Raw genomic sequence first — 19,183 nt, 5'->3', positions numbered from 1 at the left:
ACGTCACTGCCGCCTCTTAAAGGGCCCGCAGCGCGCAGCTCCGTGCACAGAGCCGGCGGCCGCACGCAGCCCTCGGTCCGTCAGCCACTGTGGCAGCGAATCCGACACCTTCGCCCCCACAAAGCCACCAAAAAACATTTGAAAATCGTAAAGTTTCTCCTTTAAAAAAAAAAAAAAAAGGCAAAACAATCTTCACTGCTGTACATATACACATTACTTACATTACAAAATCCCAGAGAGATATCTGCTGCATCAGTTCTGCTCTGCTCATTTCCTTTCCCTGCGAAGCTGCTCCCCTCGGGCCAAACATCATTGAAATAGGTGAGAGGGATCAAATAATGGCTACAGAAGATATTTTACAGCCTGGTCTGACCTCTCCTTCCAAACCCACAGCAGAACGATGGCAGTCAAGCAGAATGGCATCAGTCCATCACACAGCTTTATCACATCCACTCACCTCACGTGAATTTGTCCTGCTCTGATTTTTAAGGACTAACAAAAATAGGTCTTTTGCTCTCACAAATAAGGAGCGCAGATAACCTGCCCAGTGTAGGAAGCAATTATCACCCAGCATCATCTAATAACAACAATATACAAAACTGGTATGAATCAGGGTGGAGAACAGGAAGAGATCTGGCAACGTGCTGCAGGATACAAGGGCTCACGAGCTCTCCAGCTGAGGTCTGCCTGAGGGATCATCCTCATCACAAACACATTGACAGTGCCAGAAGTTCAGACCACACTGTGGGCTGCAGCACAGAAATTCAGCAGCTCTTTGGGAGATGGTTCCTGGAGAGAGAACTGAGCGTGTGCTGGAGGCCTCTCACCTTGGGGAACAAGGGTCCAATTTACTCCTGCACAGAAGCAGAGGAAGAACAAGCTTCATCTCTGCATAAAGTTCTTTTCCAAGGCAGCAGGAGTTCTCTGAAGGGAGTGGATGTTCCGCTTCACCCGATCTTCTAAAGTGGAAGTAGAAGCACTTTCCAGCTTAAAGTGACTGCAGGAAAAACAACAAAAGGAAAGAAATCAATCTCTTCCCAAACATCACATGGTTTCCAGCAGGGTTCGTTATCCCCAGGTCAATTAACTACGTGATTCTAAACTGGAAAGCAGCAAATGATTCCATATCAAAGTCTGCACCCAAAGAACCGACCAGCCTTTAGTTTGGCTTCTTACAGATCCAATGCTGTATTTCAGGTGGGTGCTGGGTATTCTCATCTCAAACCTCGATGCCATCACACACTCCTGAGAAGCTGCGCCCTGCACTTCCCACCAGTGAGAAAATGAACACCACCGAGGCACTCACTGCAAGAACTTTCCATCCCCAGAGTCGAGTTTCTCCAGTTCTCTCTCCAGTTCCTCCTCCTTTCGGTGCTTCTTGAGGTTGTTCACCCTCTCCTCTTCCCTCCACTTGGCGTTTTCCATCATTTCCTGCCGTTTACGCTCCAGTTCCTCTGGAGAGATCTTTCTGTAGGTACAGAAAACAGCACTGCTGTAAACCAGCAGCGTGCTTCATCCAACCCAGCTCTTCCTTTCCAGTCTTCAAGACTATTTATCCCCAAAATTGGAGCTGTTTAATTTTCCTTCAGCACCCAAAGTTTTTTAGTACAAGTCTAAACAACCAAACAACTCCAGCAAGAGCTTGACTTCCCCTTTTCAGCTTTTCTTTGTTAACTGATGATACTGTCAAGACCAAAGTTTCCTGCTGGCCGTTAAACAGCAGGCTTTTAATTAACCCAGGAGACAAAGCCTGATTTCACCCCACCATGAGGCATGCAGAGAATCACAACCATTCCATGAGGTTTGGGAGGCTGTTAGCTGACAACTGAGCTCAAGAGCTGAGATCAAACCAAGCACTTCAGAACAGTGCGCTGCCCTTGTGGATGCCTGACAGTCCATTCCAGACAACAGAGCAAGATTTGGTGCACAGATGACAGCAGCTGCTTCACAACCATCAGGGCAGCTTTCGCCCCAAAACACGCAGAGATTTTACTCACCTGGTGTAACCTGGAAGGTGCTGTCGCCGATAGCTCTTTTTGGGGGAAGGACTTCCAGCTCTCCCTTTCTCCTCTCGACTGCTATGTCTGCAACCCAAAACCACCCTTATTTTTAGGAGATATACACATATTATCACATCCCTAAGCTTTACCTGGGTTTTTTAGCAGGGATTTTGATCTGAACATCCCCCCTCCCTGCAGCTTGCAGTTCGTATTACCCAGCTGAGCCACACTCACTGTTTACTGTGCCTGGAAGGAGATCTCGACCCCCTGCATCCAGATTGCTCTGCGCTCTTCTTGTTCGTGCATCTCTGTGGGGAGTGGGATGTGCTCCTGGACCTGGAGCGCTCGCGGTGCCTGTGGGAGGCTCTGCCCTGCCCAGCAGCTGGAGAACTCCGAGATCTGTGGTTCCTGTCAGAGTCCCTGACCTGAAATCCAAAAGTGCCCCTCAGGAGAGACGTCCTGTGAGAGCATCACAACACAGCGAGGCTGCAGAAGCCTCAGGTTGGGCTGCAGGCAGTGAACATTTTGCTCTGCATTCACTTGTCTCACTTCCCAGGTTCCTATGAACACCTCTGTCTAAAAAGATCATTTTTGTGGTGCCCAGTAAAGCAACTGCTATGGCAATCACATGCAACATTGAAACAGCCGTGTGGCTCTGGGAAGGGAAACTAATTAAAACTGAACCGAACTCAGAGAGGACAGAAGTCCTACTGGGACCTGAAGAGTTTCAGGTCAGGGCTCAGAGGCACCGAGGTGAATGTGAGCACTGTTAAACCATGTTAAATCATGTTAAACCATGTTAAATCATGTATCCCTCACAGCCCTCTTCTAACAGGAGAAGCAGCCTCTTACAACAAGCTGATCTTTTGCTGTTCCCTAACCAACAAGTCTGCTACTGAAAGAGACATGCAAAAAAGCCATATTTACCTGTAAGCCATATCCTGGCACTTTAGAAGGAATGGGTTTCCAGGAGGAGCTGCTGGATTTCTTCTGAGACCTAAACAAAAAAGAGAACAGTGCTTTTGAAGCAGATGAACTTCAGTCATCCCATGCTTTGCTTATTAAAACAACAAAAATCAATCACCGATGCAAAAAACAAAAGTACCAATACAGTAATATTTAGGCAAATTAAGAGCATTAATTAGAAAGATGAGATTCAAAGAAGATCAGAAACAGATGAAAAACAAACAAGACAGTAAAGACAATAAAGCCTACCTGGCTTTGCTTCGCTCCTCATCACTGCTGGCACTTTCACTGCTGGAGCTGCGACGCCGGTGCTTCTTGTGCTTCTTCTTCTTCTCTTTCTTCTTCTTTTTCTCCTTTTTATCTAAACTGTTTTGCAGCTACAAAGAAAGACACCGATTGATTAGCAGTAATTACTGTCCCTGCGCTTGGGCATAAGGCAAAGCAATGGAGTTCTCCTGGACAAAAGAAAGCCCAGCAAGGTACGTGCACAGACCCACAGAGCGCGATGGAGTCACCCACCAACTCCTTGATTTTCTTCATTTTTACAGGATTATTCAGAACCTCTCTCTTCTTCTCCTCCTCTCTCTTTCTAAAGCAGATGGAAGAACAGTATTAGTATTTTCAAGCAACTCTAAACATCATTTTCATGAAAGATACAACACTAAAACAAGCTCTAACGGCCAACTTTTGTTCATTCAGCAACGTTAGTCCAACTCCTGCAAACTCTGTCCTTTTCCCCCCCACTGAAGAGTGCAACGAGGAAATTAAGCCAAGTTTTCATTCTGTTAACATCTATCTGGCTCCAATGCTGCCAACCAGATGCATTCTCACACATACAAAAGGGTGACCTAAGTTTGTATATATGAGCCTATATATGAGTATATATGTACATATATAACAAAGAAAAACAACCTTTGCATTTGCATGCACACTTCCCACAAATAAAACAGCTCTCATCAAGCTGCCATCACTGCTGCATTGCCTGATTTATTCTGATTTATTCCAGTATTCAGCTCCACCTTAAGTACCTGATCATGAAAAGTGGATCCTCCCGGATTTTGTTTGCCATGTCCAGGACAGAGTTGGCACCTGACTTGGCAAAAATGGAGCCTGGGAGCAGGCCTGTCTCGTTGGAGCAGCCAGCATCCTTGTCCTCTGTCTTCTCAAAGACATACTTGTCCACAGGGCGACCCATGAGATACTCCTCCCTGTTCACCATGCCCCCAGGACCCTGGTACATCCACTCCAACTTTTCTTCTCTTTTCCTATTGCAAAACAAGTCATCATATTTTCTGTCACAGAGGTATAAAACTGCAGTTTAAAGCTTATGAAGTAAGTGGAAAGCTTCTAGTGTGAAATTATCAGAAACTATAAATTCGGTGTACAAATTTCTGTTTCTCAGAGATACCAGAAGCACATGGACCCCCTTCAACACGTAGCACCACTCCTCCCCCTGCCCGGACCGGCAGCCCCACGCTCAGGCCCTGGCTCTGCTCACCGGACAGTGCCCATATCCTCAGCATATCGCTGCATCTCCTCTCGGGCCCTTTCCTCCTGCAGCTCCCGCTGCAGCTCCTCGATTTTCTTCCTCTCGGCCTCATATTTCTGCTCGGCCTTCCACACCTTCTCCACATTGCGCAGGGTCTGGGGGTGCCAGCTCTTCTTCAGGTTCTGCAAGGAACGCGGGACGCGGCACAGGGCCCCTTACCGAAGGCCCCGGGCATTCTCTCACCGAGCAGGGCCGCAGCGCCAGGCCCGGCCCCGCCGCGAACAGCTCGAACGGACGGCCGCGGCCTCGGAGCCGTCACCGGGATCCCAGCGGCCTGGAGGAAACCCCCGGTCCCTCCCGCATCCCGGGCCCCATCTCACCAAGTCGCCTCCCCCCATGGCTGCTCGGCTTCTCCTCGGCTACTGGGCCCGCTGTGCGTCATCAACATGAGCCGCCGTCTCCTCTCAACGCGTCGCGTGTGATATACGTCACTTCCGGCGCGGCGCTTAACGGTCTTACCGAAGGGATAGGAGAAGGCGGGCGGCGCCTGGTGCTACGGCGTGCTGTAGCGATGACCGGAGCTGCAGGCCGCTGTTTGCCGTTGTCACCCCGTTCCCCAGGGCTTCGCACCGAACCGCGGCGTCGCCGAGCGAAAACTCGAGGACGCGAGCGGGGTTCCGCGCCGTTCGGTGCGGGCTTAGAACCGGGGACGTTTCGGCTCCCAGCCCGGCGCTTTGCCCCTGAGCTACGTGAGCCCGCGAAACGCGGCTTTGGGGCGGCTCAGTGGTGGGGGCGTGGCTCAAGGGCAGCGTCGCTGCCTGCGGCTGCTGGGGTGACGGGTTCGATCCCCGCGGGGGCACAGACACCTGTCATACACGGAGTATGTGGCTTTCTAGAAATTACTTCAATTAGTAAACAACTGCTCAGGCAGGAAAAACTAGACCTGCATTGCCTCTACTGCACTGTGCTATTTGTCTGTACGTGTGTTGCTCAGGAGAACCACGGGAAAACTGGAAAGCTTTTCTTTTTTTTGTTAGAAGTTTGGTACAAGTGATCTTGAAGACCTCTGAAGAATAAGGATCGTGTCTATGAAGGACTTGGGAAGAAAAAAGGTTGGAAAAGAAGGTAAAGAGGGGGCACCTGGAGTTGAACCAGGGACCTCTTGATCTGCAGTCAAATGCTCTGCCACTGAGCTATACCCCCTTGCAGCAGCGCCTGCACAAGGTGATTTTTTAAACAAGTTTATTCACAGCACCCGGAGTTGATTGATGTCCACTGTTTAGATTCCCTTACTCGACAGCCCCTGGGCCTACCTGCATACATCCCATAATACAGGAGGGAGTAATTACAGGGGATCGAGAACAGACAAATGCACGCAGTGTACTCACGCAGTGCAGAAGCCCTGCCAGGCAGCTGCTCAGGATCTCGAATATCACAACTTCAACACACAGCGCAAGCTCACAAGACTGAAGAGGACGTGTTCATCTGCTTCCTGTGATGAATTTTGGCAAAAGGAAGTTGGGAAAAGAAGGTAAAGAGGGGGCACCTGGAGTTGAACCAGGGACCTCTTGATCTGCAGTCAAATGCTCTGCCACTGAGCTATACCCCCTTGGTTAAGAACTGAACAAGGAGCATTAAGAAACCAATTCACAGAGCCCAGACAACCAGAATCACAGACAGCCACACTGAACAGATATTACACAGGTTAGAACCTGTCCAGCTTCCACACTGATCCAACAACCACTGTAGCCTTTACACTGATACAGACGCTGATTTGGGCTGTATATCCTTAGATGGATGCTCAGAGTCACGAATATGGAATTGTGGAAAGCAGCACTGTGAAATGCATAAGCAGACAAAAGAAGGAATGCTCCTCGTGATTCTACTCTAGAAAAAAGTCCACCACATGAAGGGGGCACCTGGAGTTGAACCAGGGACCTCTTGATCTGCAGTCAAATGCTCTACCACTGAGCTATACCCCCTTGCTTAAGAACTATAAAAGATACAGAGGAAAAAAGGAATCTATACAGGGCTTAGTTTTGATGTCCACTGGTTAGATTCTTTTGCATGACACTGATTTGAGCATGCATGTTTAGATGAGTTCTCAGTGTTACGAAGATGGAAGTTGAGAGACCAGCTCTCAGAGCAAAGCGTAGGCAAACAGATCTAAGAAAAAGAAAAGAGGAATGCTCTTCATATTTATCTTTGAATAAAAACACAATCTGAAGGGGGCACCTGGAGTTGAACCAGGGACCTCTTGATCTGCAGTCAAATGCTCTACCACTGAGCTATACCCCCTGCTGCTGCCTGCCTGCCCGGCCTCAATTTTCCGACTCGTTCCAAACGGGAGTCAATTCAATTATGCAGTGCCAATTATTGCAGTGCAGAAAGCAGTGCTCAAGGAAATCTCAGGTCTGTGCTCACCAACACTGCGCTGCCAGTCCTCTTCCCGTGGCAATCCACCTCTTGGCACCCGGGCGCTGCTGCGCTCACCAAGGGACAGCAGCACCGACAGCTGAGGGGAGAAAGAGGCAGCTGAGAAGCTGAAAAGCAACTTGTGGGGCAGAAAAAGAGAGGCCAAGGGGAGGGGGCACCCGGATTTGAACCGGGGACCTCTTGATCTGCAGTCAAATGCTCTACCCCTGAGCTATACCCCCGCTGGGCAGCACCTGCCAGGTGAGGCCCTTTGTGGCCGCTGACAGAGGCGCTGCTGCATTCCACTGCCTGCACTCCCAGCCCCGCCTCCCACACAGCATCCCTTTCATTAACCTTAACCTGCTCTCTGCTTTGCATGCATGCAAACCCTTGCAGGAACAAACCACTGACATCCCTGCTTACTTTGTCTCAACACAGAAACAGCAACACGTGGCACCAGCCGCCTCAGGACAGCTTTGGAGGCGCTCACCTTTGCTTCTGTTTGCTCTCAGCACACACATCTCCCACAGCTGCTGCCTCACACTGTGGCTCCTTCACTGCCTGCAGCCTCCCCTGCTGTCTGCCTTCAGCCTCGGTTAAAGGGAAAGCAAACACCCAACCTCTTACAGCTCACTGCTGTGCCATGCCCTGAGTAGGGAAAAAAAGGTTTTTCATAAGACTTCTTTTTCGTCAAGCAAAGCATTCGACTCCAAGAAAGCCCTTCTGTAGAGGTGTGAGGTGGACACATACCTGCAACACCCAGATGTCTGCTGTTAAAGTGCCTCTGTTCTGCCCCTTAGTTACAGAATTAATCCACTGCCCACCTCTCTCTGGGTGTCTGAGCATTTTGCTGCAGGCAATGTGAGAAAGAACAAAAGGTGAGGTTTGAAAGCCTTCAGTGACAGAGAGCTAACTATGCATAAACCTGAGGGAAAGAGCCAGTTTTTGCAGGAAAGCAGATTTCTGCCAACCATTTCAAAGCGTTGCATCCTACAGCAATTTGGAACAGGGCGACATGGAGAAATAAGGCTGAAAAGAGGTTATCTACTGTTTGAATGTGCAGCAGTGCAGATGCTGCTTTCCTACGAGATCCTCAGCAGCACTTAAAGGAGTAACTGGAGGGGGGAGCACGCAGGAATCTCGCAAGTTAAGCCCACCTCAGAAGCTTTAGTACACACAGCTGACTTTCTTTTCCTCTATGCCAGAGTCCTAAAGTTAAAGGCACTATGGGTGAACAAGTGCAAACATTGAGCATAAGAGACAGAACTTTATGTTAATATACGCGCATATTTTATGCCAGCAGCAAATGCATCACAGCTAAGGAATACCACAGCCAGCACTTAATTAAAAACAGGAAAAATGAGTCACGAGCCTCCTCCGACACAGCGCCCGCGCTTATTAAGAGGAAGCTTCCCTGCGCCGCAGTCCGAGGCCGTTACAGCCGCCACAGGGCCGCAGGTTTCCCCCCAAACTCCCCGAGCCCACCCTGGGAGCCCGCCGCCCCTCACCTGGCAACGCCCGCACCCTCAGCGCCTTCTCCCCCCGCAAACCACTGCAGCTCCACCACTTTCCCCACCGGCTTCACGCTTCCACACCGTCCCCGCACCGCGCAGAGGCGGCAGCCGCAGCCCCGCACCGACCCCGCAGGGCCCTTAAGGACGGCCTGAAGCCCGAGGGCACGAACCGGAAGTGCCGTGACGTCATCAACACGCGCCGCCATCCCGCCCGTTCCGCGCGGCGCTCTTTGGAAACGTCACTTCGGCAGGATGACGGGGATAGAAACAACCGGAGCCCTGTTGGCCCCGGCGCCTCGCTGCGGTTCCGGTTCTCACCGGGAAAAGAAAAATAAAAATGAAGCAGTGACGTGAGATAAACCCGAGGTAAATGCACACGTTTAATGGTGCCGAGTACAACGTGCCGCGGTCGCAGCGATGACCGGAGATACAGGCCTCTGGCTGTGCCGTCCTCACTCCGTTTACCGGAGGTCTGTAACGAAGCGCGGTGTCTCCGAGCAAAACTTCCAGGTCGCGAGTGGGTTCCTCACCGCTCGGTGCGGGTTTAGAACCGGCGACCTCCTGGCTCCCAGCCCGGCGCTTTGCCCCTGGGCTACGTGAGCCCGCGAAAGTGCGCGCCCGGGGCGGCCCGGCGCTGGGGCGTGGCTCAGGGGCAGCGCGGCTGCCTGCGGCTGCGGGGATCCGGGTTCGATCCCCTCAGGGGCACGGCCAGCAGCGCTTGGCTGTGGCTCCCGGCCCGGGCTGAGCGCTGCCCCTCCCACTCCAGCTGCCTCCAAAAACCACTGCAGGTCCCCTTTCGTTGAACGGCCTTGTGCTTACTGCTTCCTGTATAGTTAATGGTAATTATTCAGACAGGAAAAACAAGATGTTCCTCCTCCCACTAGCATCGAGTTGTTTGTATATACATGAATGGTTGAGCTAAACCACAGGAAAAATGGAAAAACTGAGACTCTGCAGCTGGTAAGAGGCAGGAGATTTGTAAGATCTCAGAGGAATAAGGGCACTCCCACGTTTGGTCTGCAAAGGATTTTGGAAGAAGGTTGGAAAAGGAAGGTAAAGAGGGGGCGCCTGGAGTTGAACCAGGGACCTCTTGATCTGCAGTCAAATGCTCTGCCACTGAGCTACACCCCCTGCTGCAGCACCTGGCCAAGGAGCACTAAAAAACACGCACAGAGACCACTTATGTCTGCTGTTACAGTTCCTATAGATCAGCTTTCTTTGATTCCTAATTCACATGACAAGCAATTACAGGCAATAAGAATTGCACTGTGCATTTGCATTAACAGCAAAAAAAGCGTTACTGATGCAAATATTCATTTTGACTGTGTGTGTTCAGTTGATCAGCGTCAAAAACACAGATGTGGACAGAGCAGCTGGCTCTCCATGCAAGGCGCAGGCAGACAGGGTCTAAAAACAAGGAATGCTGCTCGTGTTTATCTCAGGAAAAGCACCCAATCCAAAGGGGGCGCCTGGAGTTGAACCAGGGACCTCTTGATCTGCAGTCAAATGCTCTGCCACTGAGCTACACCCCCTTGAAGCAGCACCTGCACAAGGTGATTTTTAAGCAATCTATGCCCAGAGCTCAGAGTTGATCCCAGCTGCTTAGAATCCTTCACTTCATGCATCCCTGGGTGTCCAAAAACTCACACTGCTTTCTACAGAGAGCTGCTACCAAGAGTCCAGTCACCAGACTCCCAGAGGACATTTGAAACAGTTTTGGCCGCCACTTCTGTGCTGTTCTGTAATGTGAAAACCAGCATCGAGCTGAGCTCACCACAAGGCTGGAGAGAAAAGCCTCGCTTTAAAAAGATGCAGCCCTTCCAAAAATGAACAGGATAACCCTTCCTGGAGACACAGAGCCATATTCATCGGCCTTACAGGGAGGTAAAAATGATCAAACTGTGCTTATCCCAGCCCCCAGTCCTTTAAGTATCCTGAGAAAAATAACAGCCCAAGGGGGCACCCGGATTTGAACCGGGGACCTCTTGATCTGCAGTCAAATGCTCTACCACTGAGCTATACCCCCTGCTGCTGCCTGCCTGCCCAGCCTCAATTTTCCGACTCATTCCAAATGGGAGTCAATTCAATTATGCAGTGCCAATTATTGCAGTGCAGAAAGCAGTGCTCAAGGAAATCTCAGGTCTGTGCTCACCAACACTGCGCTGCCAGTCCTCTTCCCGTGGCAATCCACCTCTTGGCACCCGGGCGCTGCTGCGCTCACCAAGGGACAGCAGCACCGACAGCTGAGGGGAGAAAGAGGCAGCTGAGAAGCTGAAAAGCAACTTGTGGGGCAGAAAAAGAGAGGCCAAGGGGAAGGGGCACCCGGATTTGAACCGGGGACCTCTTGATCTGCAGTCAAATGCTCTACCCCTGAGCTATACCCCCACTGGGCAGCACCTGCCAGGTGAGGCCCTTTGTGGCCGCTGACAGAGGCGCTGCTGCATTCCACTGCCTGCACTCCCAGCCCTGCCTCCCACACAGCATCCCTTTCATTAACCTTAACCTGCTCTCTGCTTTGCATGCATGCAAACCCTTGCAGGAACAAACCATTGACATCCCTGCTAACTTTGTCTCAACACAGAAACAGCAACACGTGGCACCAGCCGCCTCAGAACAGCTTTGGAGGCACTCACCTTTGCTTCTGTTTGCTCTCAGCACACACATCTCCCACAGCTGCTGCCTCACACTGCGGCTCCTTCACTGCCTGCAGCCTCCCCTGCTGTCTGCCTTCAGCCCCGGTTAAAGGGAAAGCAAACACCCAACCTCTTACAGCTCACTGCTGTGCCATGCCCTGAGTAGGGAAAAAAAGGTTTTTCACATGACTTCTTTTTCCTCAGGCAAAGCATTCGACTCCAAGAAAGCTCTACTGTAGAGGTGTGAGATGGACACATACCTGCAACACCCAGATGTCTCCTGTTAAAGTGCCTCTGTTCTGCCCCTTAGTTACAGAATTAATCCACTGCCCACCGCTCTCTGGGTGTCTGAGCATTTTGCTGCAGGCAATGTGAGAAAGAACAAAAGGTGAGGTTTGAAAGCCTTCAGTGACAGAGAGCTAACTATGCATAAACCTGAGGGAAAGAGCCAGTTTTTGCAGGAAAGCAGATTTCTGCCAACCATTTCAAAGCGTTGCATCCTACAGCAATTTGGAACAGGGCCACATGGAGAAATAAGGCTGAAAAGAGGTTATCTACTGTTTGAATGTGCAGCAGTGCGAAGGTTGCTTTCCTACGAGATCCTCAGCAGCACTTAAAGGAGTAACTGGAGGGGGGAGCACGCAGGAATCTCACAAGTTAAGCCCACCTCAGAAGCTTTAGTACACACAGCTGACTTTCTTTTCCTCTATGCCAGAGTCCTAAAGTTAAAGGCACTATGGGTGAACAAGTGCAAACATTGAGCATAAGAGACAGAACTTTATGTTAATATACGCGCATATTTTATGCCAGCAGCAAATGCATCACAGCTAAGGAATACCACAGCCAGCACTTAATTAAAAACAGGAAAAATGAGTCACGAGCCTCCTCCGACACAGCGCCCGCGCTTATTAAGAGGAAGCTTCCCTGCGCCGCAGTCCGAGGCCGTTACAGCCGCCACAGGGCCGCAGGTTTCCCCCCAAACTCCCCGAGCCCACCCTGGGAGCCCGCCGCCCCTCACCTGGCAACGCCCGCACCCTCAGCGCCTTCTCCCCCCGCAAACCACTGCAGCTCCACCACTTTCCCCACCGGCTTCACGCTTCCACACCGTCCCCGCACCGCGCAGAGGCGGCAGCCGCAGCCCCGCACCGACCCCGCAGGGCCCTTAAGGACGGCCTGAAGCCCGAGGGCACGAACCGGAAGTGCCGTGACGTCATCAACACGCGCCGCCATCCCGCCCGTTCCGCGCGGCGCTCTTTGGAAACGTCACTTCGGCAGGATGACGGGGATAGAAACAACCGGAGCCCTGTTGGCCCCGGCGCCTCGCTGCGGTTCCGGTTCTCACCGGGAAAAGAAAAATAAAAATGAAGCAGTGACGTGAGATAAACCCGAGGTAAATGCACACGTTTAATGGTGCCGAGTACAACGTGCCGCGGTCGCAGCGATGACCGGAGATACAGGCCTCTGGCTGTGCCGTCCTCACTCCGTTTACCGGAGGTCTGTAACGAAGCGCGGTGTCTCCGAGCAAAACTTCCAGGTCGCGAGTGGGTTCCTCACCGCTCGGTGCGGGTTTAGAACCGGCGACCTCCTGGCTCCCAGCCCGGCGCTTTGCCCCTGGGCTACGTGAGCCCGCGAAAGTGCGCGCCCGGGGCGGCCCGGCGCTGGGGCGTGGCTCAGGGGCAGCGCGGCTGCCTGCGGCTGCGGGGATCCGGGTTCGATCCCCTCAGGGGCACGGCCAGCAGCGCTTGGCTGTGGCTCCCGGCCCGGGCTGAGCGCTGCCCCTCCCACTCCAGCTGCCTCCAAAAACCACTGCAGGTCCCCTTTCGTTGAACGGCCTTGTGCTTACTGCTTCCTGTATAGTTAATGGTAATTATTCAGACAGGAAAAACAAGATGTTCCTCCTCCCACTAGCATCGAGTTGTTTGTATATACATGAATGGTTGAGCTAAACCACAGGAAAAATGGAAAAACTGAGACTCTGCAGCTGGTAAGAGGCAGGAGATTTGTAAGATCTCAGAGGAATAAGGGCACTCCCACGTTTGGTCTGCAAAGGATTTTGGAAGAAGGTTGGAAAAGGAAGGTAAAGAGGGGGCGCCTGGAGTTGAACCAGGGACCTCTTGATCTGCAGTCAAATGCTCTGCCACTGAGCTACACCCCCTGCTGCAGCACCTGGCCAAGGAGCACTAAAAAACACGCACAGAGACCACTTATGTCTGCTGTTACAGTTCCTATAGATCAGCTTTCTTTGATTCCTAATTCACATGACAAGCAATTACAGGCAATAAGAATTGCACTGTGCATTTGCATTAACAGCAAAAAAAGCGTTACTGATGCAAATATTCATTTTGACTGTGTGTGTTCAGTTGATCAGCGTCAAAAACACAGATGTGGACAGAGCAGCTGGCTCTCCATGCAAGGCGCAGGCAGACAGGGTCTAAAAACAAGGAATGCTGCTCGTGTTTATCTCAGGAAAAGCACCCAATCCAAAGGGGGCGCCTGGAGTTGAACCAGGGACCTCTTGATCTGCAGTCAAATGCTCTGCCACTGAGCTACACCCCCTTGAAGCAGCACCTGCACAAGGTGATTTTTAAGCAATCTATGCCCAGAGCTCAGAGTTGATCCCAGCTGCTTAGAATCCTTCACTTCATGCATCCCTGGGTGTCCAAAAACTCACACTGCCTTCTACAGAGAGCTGCTACCAAGAGTCCAGTCACCAGACTCCCAGAGGACATTTGAAACAGTTTTGGCCGCCACTTCTGTGCTGTTCTGTAATGTGAAAACCAGCATCGAGCTGAGCTCACCACAAGGCTGGAGAGAAAAGCCTCGCTTTAAAAAGATGCAGCCCTTCCAAAAAGGAACAGAATAACCCTTCCTGGAGACACAGAGCCATATTCATCGGCCTTACAAGGAGGTAAAAATGATCAAACTGTGCTTATCCCAGCCCCCAGTCCTTTAAGTATCCTGAGAAAAATAACAGCCCAAGGGGGCACCCGGATTTGAACCGGGGACCTCTTGATCTGCAGTCAAATGCTCTACCACTGAGCTATACCCCCTGCTGCTGCCTGCCTGCCCAGCCTCAATTTTCCGACTGATTCCAAACGGGAGTCAATTCAATTATGCAGTGCCAATTATTGCAGTGCAGAAAGCAGTGCTCAAGGAAATCTCAGGTCTGTGCTCACCAACACTGCGCTGCCAGTCCTCTTCCCGTGGCAATCCACCTCTTGGCACCCGGGCGCTGCTGCGCTGACCAAGGGACAGCAGCACCAACAGCTGAGGGGAGAAAGAGGCAGCTGAGAAGCTGAAAAGGAACTTGTGGGGCAGAAAAAGAGAGGCCAAGGGGAGGGGGCACCCGGATTTGAACCGGGGACCTCTTGATCTGCAGTCAAATGCTCTACCCCTGAGCTATACCCCCACTGGGCAGCACCTGCCAGGTGAGGCCCTTTGTGGACGCTGACAGAGGCGCTGCTGCATTCCACTGCCTGCACTCCCAGCCCCGCCTCCCACACAGCATCCCTTTCATTAACCTTAACCTGCTCTCTGCTTTGCATGCATGCAAACCCTTGCAGGAACAAACCACTCACATCCCTGCTTACTTTGTCTCAACACAGAAACAGCAACACGTGGCACCAGCCGCCTCAGGACAGCTTTGGAGGCGCTCACCTTTGCTTCTGTTTGCTCTCAGCACACACATCTCCCACAGCTGCTGCCTCACTCCACGCCTCCTGCACTGTCCACAGCCTCCCCGCCTCCCCTGCTGTCTGCCTACAGCCTGGGGAAAAAGGAAGCAAACATCCAATGGCTTACAGCTAACTCGTGCCATGTCCTGTCTAGGGGAAAAAAAAGAATTAAATAACGCAGCAGCTGTGAGCAGACAGAAGTGAGGACACATTTTAGGGGTTGTTCCTTACTCATAAGCAGGTGTCTGCTGACTGCAAAAGTCACTCCTCAAGGAGCAATGCAGCATTGCCTGCAGCAGCTGCTGGATGCTCACAGGGCGTCAGGTCTGCTAGGAAGAGGCAACAACTCCTCAGCTGCCCCTTGGAAACCTGGAGCAGGAGCTGGGCTCACCGTACCAAAGTCCCTTCCCCACCCACTGTGCAGCCTATGCTGATCCAGGGGCTGTAGGCCACATTTCTATCACGTTTTACCAGCAAGCAGGAGAAAAGCTGTTCAGAAACATCCACGCTGCTTTTTTTTCAGGCAAAGCTTTTATCTCCACAAATCTCCCAGCGCAAAGCCTTTCAGATGATCTGGAAAATCACATCATCCCCCAACCTGCCATTAGCCAGAGACCCGATCATTTGTTTCACTGCTGATTGAGGCTTTGAGGCACGTGCTGCAGCCCCCACCTCGGCTAACAGCAGGGGGCTTCGTGTGTCCTCGCATCGTCCTCAGCAAGGACCAAAGAAATCATTTCAGTTTGCCATACAAACTGTGTGGGGGGGTTTCATCACAAGAGAGGCACAAACAGGTTTTGTAGAAGGGCTTTCAGATCTCCCAGCTTTTATCACTGCACACAAAAGTTGGATCAATTCAGTCATCACAGGATCTGTCACAGTACAGCACCCTCCATGCTGACGGCTCTCCCTCATTAAGACTAATCACCCAATCTTAAACCCCACAGCCAATTTCCTCCCGCTGTGCCCACCCACATTTGGGGTTTCATGGAGGATTTCCCAAACCTGAAATAATTCCCTCAATGTTGTCGTGCCTGGCAGAGGAGCACACTTGACTCTTAACAAGGCAGACACCATTTTCTGGTACAAGTACTTTTATTTCATCTCCACAAAGAGGAGCGTGTTCACGCAATGCTTCCTGCATTGGAGGCTATCCTGGGCCACAGATCTGCACACTCCTTGGCCACAGGGCCTGTGATGGCTGAACCTGAAGGAGAGAAAAACAAAGCAGGACATCAGAGAGCTCAGTCAGCACAGTTGTGTTCTCCTGGGTCCTTGGTGCAGGTGAGCAGAGCCCTCTAACCAAGCACACCAACCCCAGCCATCACAGCCAACGTTTCTCTTTGGCCCAGAGCAGGATTCTGTTTTCCCATACCTTTCATTTCACCTTTATTGTTCACTATTACTCCCGCGTTGTCTTCAAAATACAAGAACACCCCATCTTTTCTTCTGTACGATTTCCGCTGCCGAATTACCACCGCTGGGTGCACTGCCAAGAGACACAGCAGGTCAGCGTTCATCAGCATCCCTCCCAGCACAGTCAGCAGCTCACCCCAACACCGAGCTCCCCTTCACAGTGCTTCTCTAGGAAGCTGAGTTACACCCTGGGTTCACAGTCCTAATGCAGGGATAGGACCAGCAAGGCTGACACCTCAGCCACTCTATTCCCAGCTTTTCAGCATTCCTCTCGCAGGATGTATTAAACTTCCTTGGTTATATCTGGGCATACAGCTCATAACTCACATCAGCCTTGCTGGCATCACACTGACAGAACAGAGCTGATGCCTGTGGGGTCCAGGGACGAATCCTGAAGGCAATAAGGCACTTCCAAACTGACAACTAAATCCGCACTTGGAGAAGACAACGCTCTTCCAGTTTCTCAACCGTGCTTCTAAGTGTGTCAGCTCAGAGACAGCACTCAGCAAGCAGGAGGGAGGGGTAAGGAACCCAATTCCCAAGGCCGTGTCACATCACTGATTGAAACAAACAGCACAGGCTGCCACTTCACCCAAAAGCGATGCTTTTCTCTGCCCTTCCACGACAACTCACTGAGCCACGGCGCACAGACCCAACAAGTGCTTTTGAGAAGGGTGGAGCAAATGCTCCTGCAAGCGGGCAGACGTCTGCCTTCTGATTCCTTCCTAGGCAGATATAACGCAAGACCTGCTCCTCTGCCCCCTGGGAGGACACTGCAGCGCTCACAGGCTCAGCAGGAGCTGCCTGTTGCTACAATCAAGTGTGGGTTGAGGAGCGCCATGCAGGCACTGCAGGCCCGGCTGCTCCTCCCCACGCTCACCCTTCTTCCTCAGCTCCGGTTTGCCCTTCTTGACAGTCGCCATCACCATGTCACCCACACCAGCTGCTGGCAGTCTGTTCAGGCGGCCCTTGATCCCCTTCACGGAGATGATGTACAGATTCTTGGCACCTGTGGAGAGAAGAGCTCAGGATCTGTGCCTAGATGCCGCGCCTGCAAGGACTCCAACCACCCCATCACCCAACGAGGCAAACAGCACAGGCTGCCACTTCATCCCAAAGCGATGGCCTGTACAGCACGGCCCTGGTGAACGATTTTCACCAGGAAAAGGGCCATCTCCAGACGCACCCCCAGCTCCCTGCCTTACAGCTCACCCCACACCCCCACAGGGTCCCCCCAGACCCACTCGCAGCAGGGCACCCACCGGTGTTATCAGCGCAGTTAATCACGGCTCCCACGGGGAGACCGAGGGAGATGCGGAACTTCGCTCCGGAGGAACCTCCGCGTCCTGCGGGCAGAGGAGAGCCGTGAGGTCACCGCCGGGCGGCGCGGAGGGGCTGCGGGGCGGGGGGGGGCCGGCAGAGCTGAGCGCCTAGATGGGTTACGGGGCACCGGGTGCGGCCGGCGCTGCTGGGCGGGCCTGACACCGCTGCCGGCCGAGCCCGGGCCCACGCAGTGCCCCGGACCCCCAGCATCCTCCACGCCCCTCGCCGCGGCGCCCGCACACGGAGAGCGGCGGATGGAACCGGATCCCGGCCAGGCCCAGCGTCCCACCTCACCTCGCTTCGACATCTTGGCGCCGGAAGAGACGGAGGCGCGCGAGGAACGCTGGGAAATGGAACCTCCCCGGCGGACGTCACGTGGCGAAGCCGGCCTGCGTCACGTGACGGTGGAAGATCACATGGTAGAGATCACGTGACGAGGGACGGCGCGGAGCCGACGCCCCCTGCAGGCGTTCCTCCGCGCTCTCCGCGGGCAGCGCCCGTAGCCCAGAGTGCGCCGCGAGCACCGGGAACGGCTGCCGAGCAATCAGAGAAAATTTGGGTGAGAAATCCTTCTTTCTTCTAAAAGGTAGAAAGCAGGAGAGTGGAAATAAAAAAAAGAAAGAGAAAAAGAGGGGGCACCCGGATTTGAACCGGGGACCTCTTGATCTGCAGTCAAATGCTCTACCACTGAGCTATACCCCCGCGGCACGCACTGTTCTGCGCTGCGTGCTACAAAAGCTGCCTTCAATTTTCTCTGCTCACAACGTTTTCTGCCCCAGCGGCCTTGCAGACCGCAGCTCCACGCCAGCCCTTCGCAAAAAAGGGCTTTGCTCCACGGCAGCACACGCCTGATTTCCTCCAGATTGTCCTGATGTGCTCAGGAGGGAAGCACGGAGCTGGGAGCCTCACAGCCTGCAAGCAAAGAGTGGGAATTCATACTGAATCATTGCAGTACGTGAGGTGCTGTGACCTGGGTGAAGGGATGCAGAGCACACACAGCACGTTTGCTGATGGCACAGAGCAGTGGGGGGGGGGGCTGACAGCAGAAGGATGTGCTGCCATTCGATGGGAGAGGTTGAGAGCTACTCAGACAGAGACCCAATGGAGTCTGACACACACGAGGGGTTCTGACACCCGGGGGAAGTAACTGCATGTATCGGTACGGAATGGGGGCTGTGCATCTGCAAAAGGAGCTCTACAGAGAAGGACCACAAGGTGACCACAAGCCAGCAGTGTGCCCTGGTGGCCAGGAAGGCCCGTGGGAACCTGTTTGGCCAACGGTTGGCTGAAGGTTGACTGTGAGACAGTGCAGATGAGGGGCATCGGTGCTGATCGATGTCCGAAGGGTGAGGGCACGGGGGTGGGACTGGGCTCTGTTCGGTGCAGAAAGCAAAGCGTTGCGATAACTCACAGCTCTGGGTGAGCTCCTGCAGTTTGGGGAGATGGAAGAGCTGCCCTGGGAGCCCGGGGATCTCTGCTGTGTGCAGGGGTGGGAGCCGTCCCTGCGGAGCTTTTGGGTGCGGAGCGGCTCTGTTCCCCGCAGCACTTCCTGAGCCAAACGAGGAGAAACCGCCCACGGAGCAGCGCGACGCGTCTGAAGCCGCGATGGGGCGGGGGGGGGGGGGGGGAAGGGGGGAGGAGAGAAAAATATAAAATCCCAACGAGGGGGCACCCGGATTTGAACCAGGGACCTCTTGATCTGCAGTCAAATGCTCTACCACTGAGCTATACCCCCGGCTGCCGCTCCGCGCCC

At 52.9% G+C, this 19,183-nt stretch overlaps 2 protein-coding genes and 16 non-coding genes across 18 annotated transcripts; all 18 read right to left on the bottom strand.

The window, feature by feature from the left end:
* Nucleotides 1-167: 167 nt before the first annotated feature.
* On the bottom strand, nt 168-4,950 carry CWC25 (CWC25 spliceosome associated protein homolog). Its single transcript, XM_048926837.1, has 10 exons — nt 4,836-4,950; nt 4,465-4,637; nt 3,995-4,231; nt 3,486-3,555; nt 3,216-3,343; nt 2,928-2,997; nt 2,235-2,425; nt 1,998-2,084; nt 1,307-1,468; nt 168-997 (listed from the first exon to the last, which is right to left on the bottom strand). Exons 1-10 carry the CDS (start codon nt 4,851-4,853, stop codon nt 883-885), a joined length of 1,251 nt encoding a protein of 416 aa, XP_048782794.1. The 5' UTR covers nt 4,854-4,950; the 3' UTR covers nt 168-882.
* Nucleotides 4,951-5,586: 636 nt separating this feature from the next.
* TRNAC-GCA (transfer RNA cysteine (anticodon GCA)) lies at nt 5,587-5,658 on the bottom strand. Its single transcript has one exon. It is a non-coding gene; the product is annotated as a tRNA-Cys (tRNA).
* Nucleotides 5,659-5,992: 334 nt separating this feature from the next.
* On the bottom strand, nt 5,993-6,064 carry TRNAC-GCA (transfer RNA cysteine (anticodon GCA)). Its single transcript has one exon. It is a non-coding gene; the product is annotated as a tRNA-Cys (tRNA).
* Nucleotides 6,065-6,365: 301 nt separating this feature from the next.
* TRNAC-GCA (transfer RNA cysteine (anticodon GCA)) lies at nt 6,366-6,437 on the bottom strand. Its single transcript has one exon. It is a non-coding gene; the product is annotated as a tRNA-Cys (tRNA).
* Nucleotides 6,438-6,681: 244 nt separating this feature from the next.
* On the bottom strand, nt 6,682-6,753 carry TRNAC-GCA (transfer RNA cysteine (anticodon GCA)). The gene has a single exon. It is a non-coding gene; the product is annotated as a tRNA-Cys (tRNA).
* A 287-nt stretch (nt 6,754-7,040) lies between these two features.
* On the bottom strand, nt 7,041-7,112 carry TRNAC-GCA (transfer RNA cysteine (anticodon GCA)). Its single transcript has one exon. It is a non-coding gene; the product is annotated as a tRNA-Cys (tRNA).
* A 2,331-nt stretch (nt 7,113-9,443) lies between these two features.
* Nucleotides 9,444-9,515, bottom strand: TRNAC-GCA (transfer RNA cysteine (anticodon GCA)). The gene has a single exon. It is a non-coding gene; the product is annotated as a tRNA-Cys (tRNA).
* Nucleotides 9,516-9,844: 329 nt separating this feature from the next.
* On the bottom strand, nt 9,845-9,916 carry TRNAC-GCA (transfer RNA cysteine (anticodon GCA)). Its single transcript has one exon. It is a non-coding gene; the product is annotated as a tRNA-Cys (tRNA).
* Nucleotides 9,917-10,338: 422 nt separating this feature from the next.
* Nucleotides 10,339-10,410, bottom strand: TRNAC-GCA (transfer RNA cysteine (anticodon GCA)). Its single transcript has one exon. It is a non-coding gene; the product is annotated as a tRNA-Cys (tRNA).
* Nucleotides 10,411-10,697: 287 nt separating this feature from the next.
* TRNAC-GCA (transfer RNA cysteine (anticodon GCA)) lies at nt 10,698-10,769 on the bottom strand. The gene has a single exon. It is a non-coding gene; the product is annotated as a tRNA-Cys (tRNA).
* A 2,331-nt stretch (nt 10,770-13,100) lies between these two features.
* On the bottom strand, nt 13,101-13,172 carry TRNAC-GCA (transfer RNA cysteine (anticodon GCA)). Its single transcript has one exon. It is a non-coding gene; the product is annotated as a tRNA-Cys (tRNA).
* A 329-nt stretch (nt 13,173-13,501) lies between these two features.
* TRNAC-GCA (transfer RNA cysteine (anticodon GCA)) lies at nt 13,502-13,573 on the bottom strand. Its single transcript has one exon. It is a non-coding gene; the product is annotated as a tRNA-Cys (tRNA).
* Nucleotides 13,574-13,995: 422 nt separating this feature from the next.
* On the bottom strand, nt 13,996-14,067 carry TRNAC-GCA (transfer RNA cysteine (anticodon GCA)). The gene has a single exon. It is a non-coding gene; the product is annotated as a tRNA-Cys (tRNA).
* Nucleotides 14,068-14,354: 287 nt separating this feature from the next.
* TRNAC-GCA (transfer RNA cysteine (anticodon GCA)) lies at nt 14,355-14,426 on the bottom strand. Its single transcript has one exon. It is a non-coding gene; the product is annotated as a tRNA-Cys (tRNA).
* A 1,341-nt stretch (nt 14,427-15,767) lies between these two features.
* On the bottom strand, nt 15,768-17,828 carry RPL23 (ribosomal protein L23). Its single transcript, XM_048926838.1, has 5 exons — nt 17,725-17,828; nt 17,370-17,453; nt 16,988-17,116; nt 16,067-16,180; nt 15,768-15,898 (listed from the first exon to the last, which is right to left on the bottom strand). The coding sequence occupies exons 1-5, from the start codon at nt 17,735-17,737 to the stop codon at nt 15,816-15,818; spliced, it is 423 nt and encodes a 140-aa protein (XP_048782795.1). The 5' UTR covers nt 17,738-17,828; the 3' UTR covers nt 15,768-15,815.
* Nucleotides 16,652-16,783, bottom strand: LOC125684762 (small nucleolar RNA SNORA21). Its single transcript, XR_007373328.1, has one exon. It is a non-coding gene; the product is annotated as a small nucleolar RNA SNORA21 (small nucleolar RNA).
* Nucleotides 17,829-18,060: 232 nt separating the features above from the next.
* TRNAC-GCA (transfer RNA cysteine (anticodon GCA)) lies at nt 18,061-18,132 on the bottom strand. Its single transcript has one exon. It is a non-coding gene; the product is annotated as a tRNA-Cys (tRNA).
* A 961-nt stretch (nt 18,133-19,093) lies between these two features.
* TRNAC-GCA (transfer RNA cysteine (anticodon GCA)) lies at nt 19,094-19,165 on the bottom strand. Its single transcript has one exon. It is a non-coding gene; the product is annotated as a tRNA-Cys (tRNA).
* Nucleotides 19,166-19,183: the final 18 nt, after the last annotated feature.

This window comes from Lagopus muta, chromosome 25 (assembly GCF_023343835.1).
Source record: "Lagopus muta isolate bLagMut1 chromosome 25, bLagMut1 primary, whole genome shotgun sequence".
Lineage (NCBI taxonomy): Eukaryota > Metazoa > Chordata > Aves > Galliformes > Phasianidae > Lagopus > Lagopus muta.
The sequence above is the reverse complement of the archived record's forward strand: the minus strand, read 5'-3'. Positions and strand labels throughout refer to the sequence as shown.

Bases quoted from the DNA above. Each gene is read 5' to 3' on its own strand.
- RPL23 (XM_048926838.1), bottom strand. The intron at 16,181-16,987 runs GTGAGCGTGGGG...GTCTCTTGGCAG, and splicing joins ACCGGAGCTGAGGAAGAAGG to TGCACCCAGCGGTGGTAATT. The intron at 15,899-16,066 runs GTATGGGAAAAC...TCTCTCCTTCAG, and splicing joins CAATAAAGGTGAAATGAAAG to GTTCAGCCATCACAGGCCCT.
- CWC25 (XM_048926837.1), bottom strand. The intron at 2,426-2,927 runs GTAAATATGGCT...TTTGGATTTCAG, and splicing joins TGCCAGGATATGGCTTACAG to GTCAGGGACTCTGACAGGAA. The intron at 2,085-2,234 runs GTGAGTGTGGCT...TTTGGGTTGCAG, and splicing joins CCTTCCAGGCACAGTAAACA to ACATAGCAGTCGAGAGGAGA.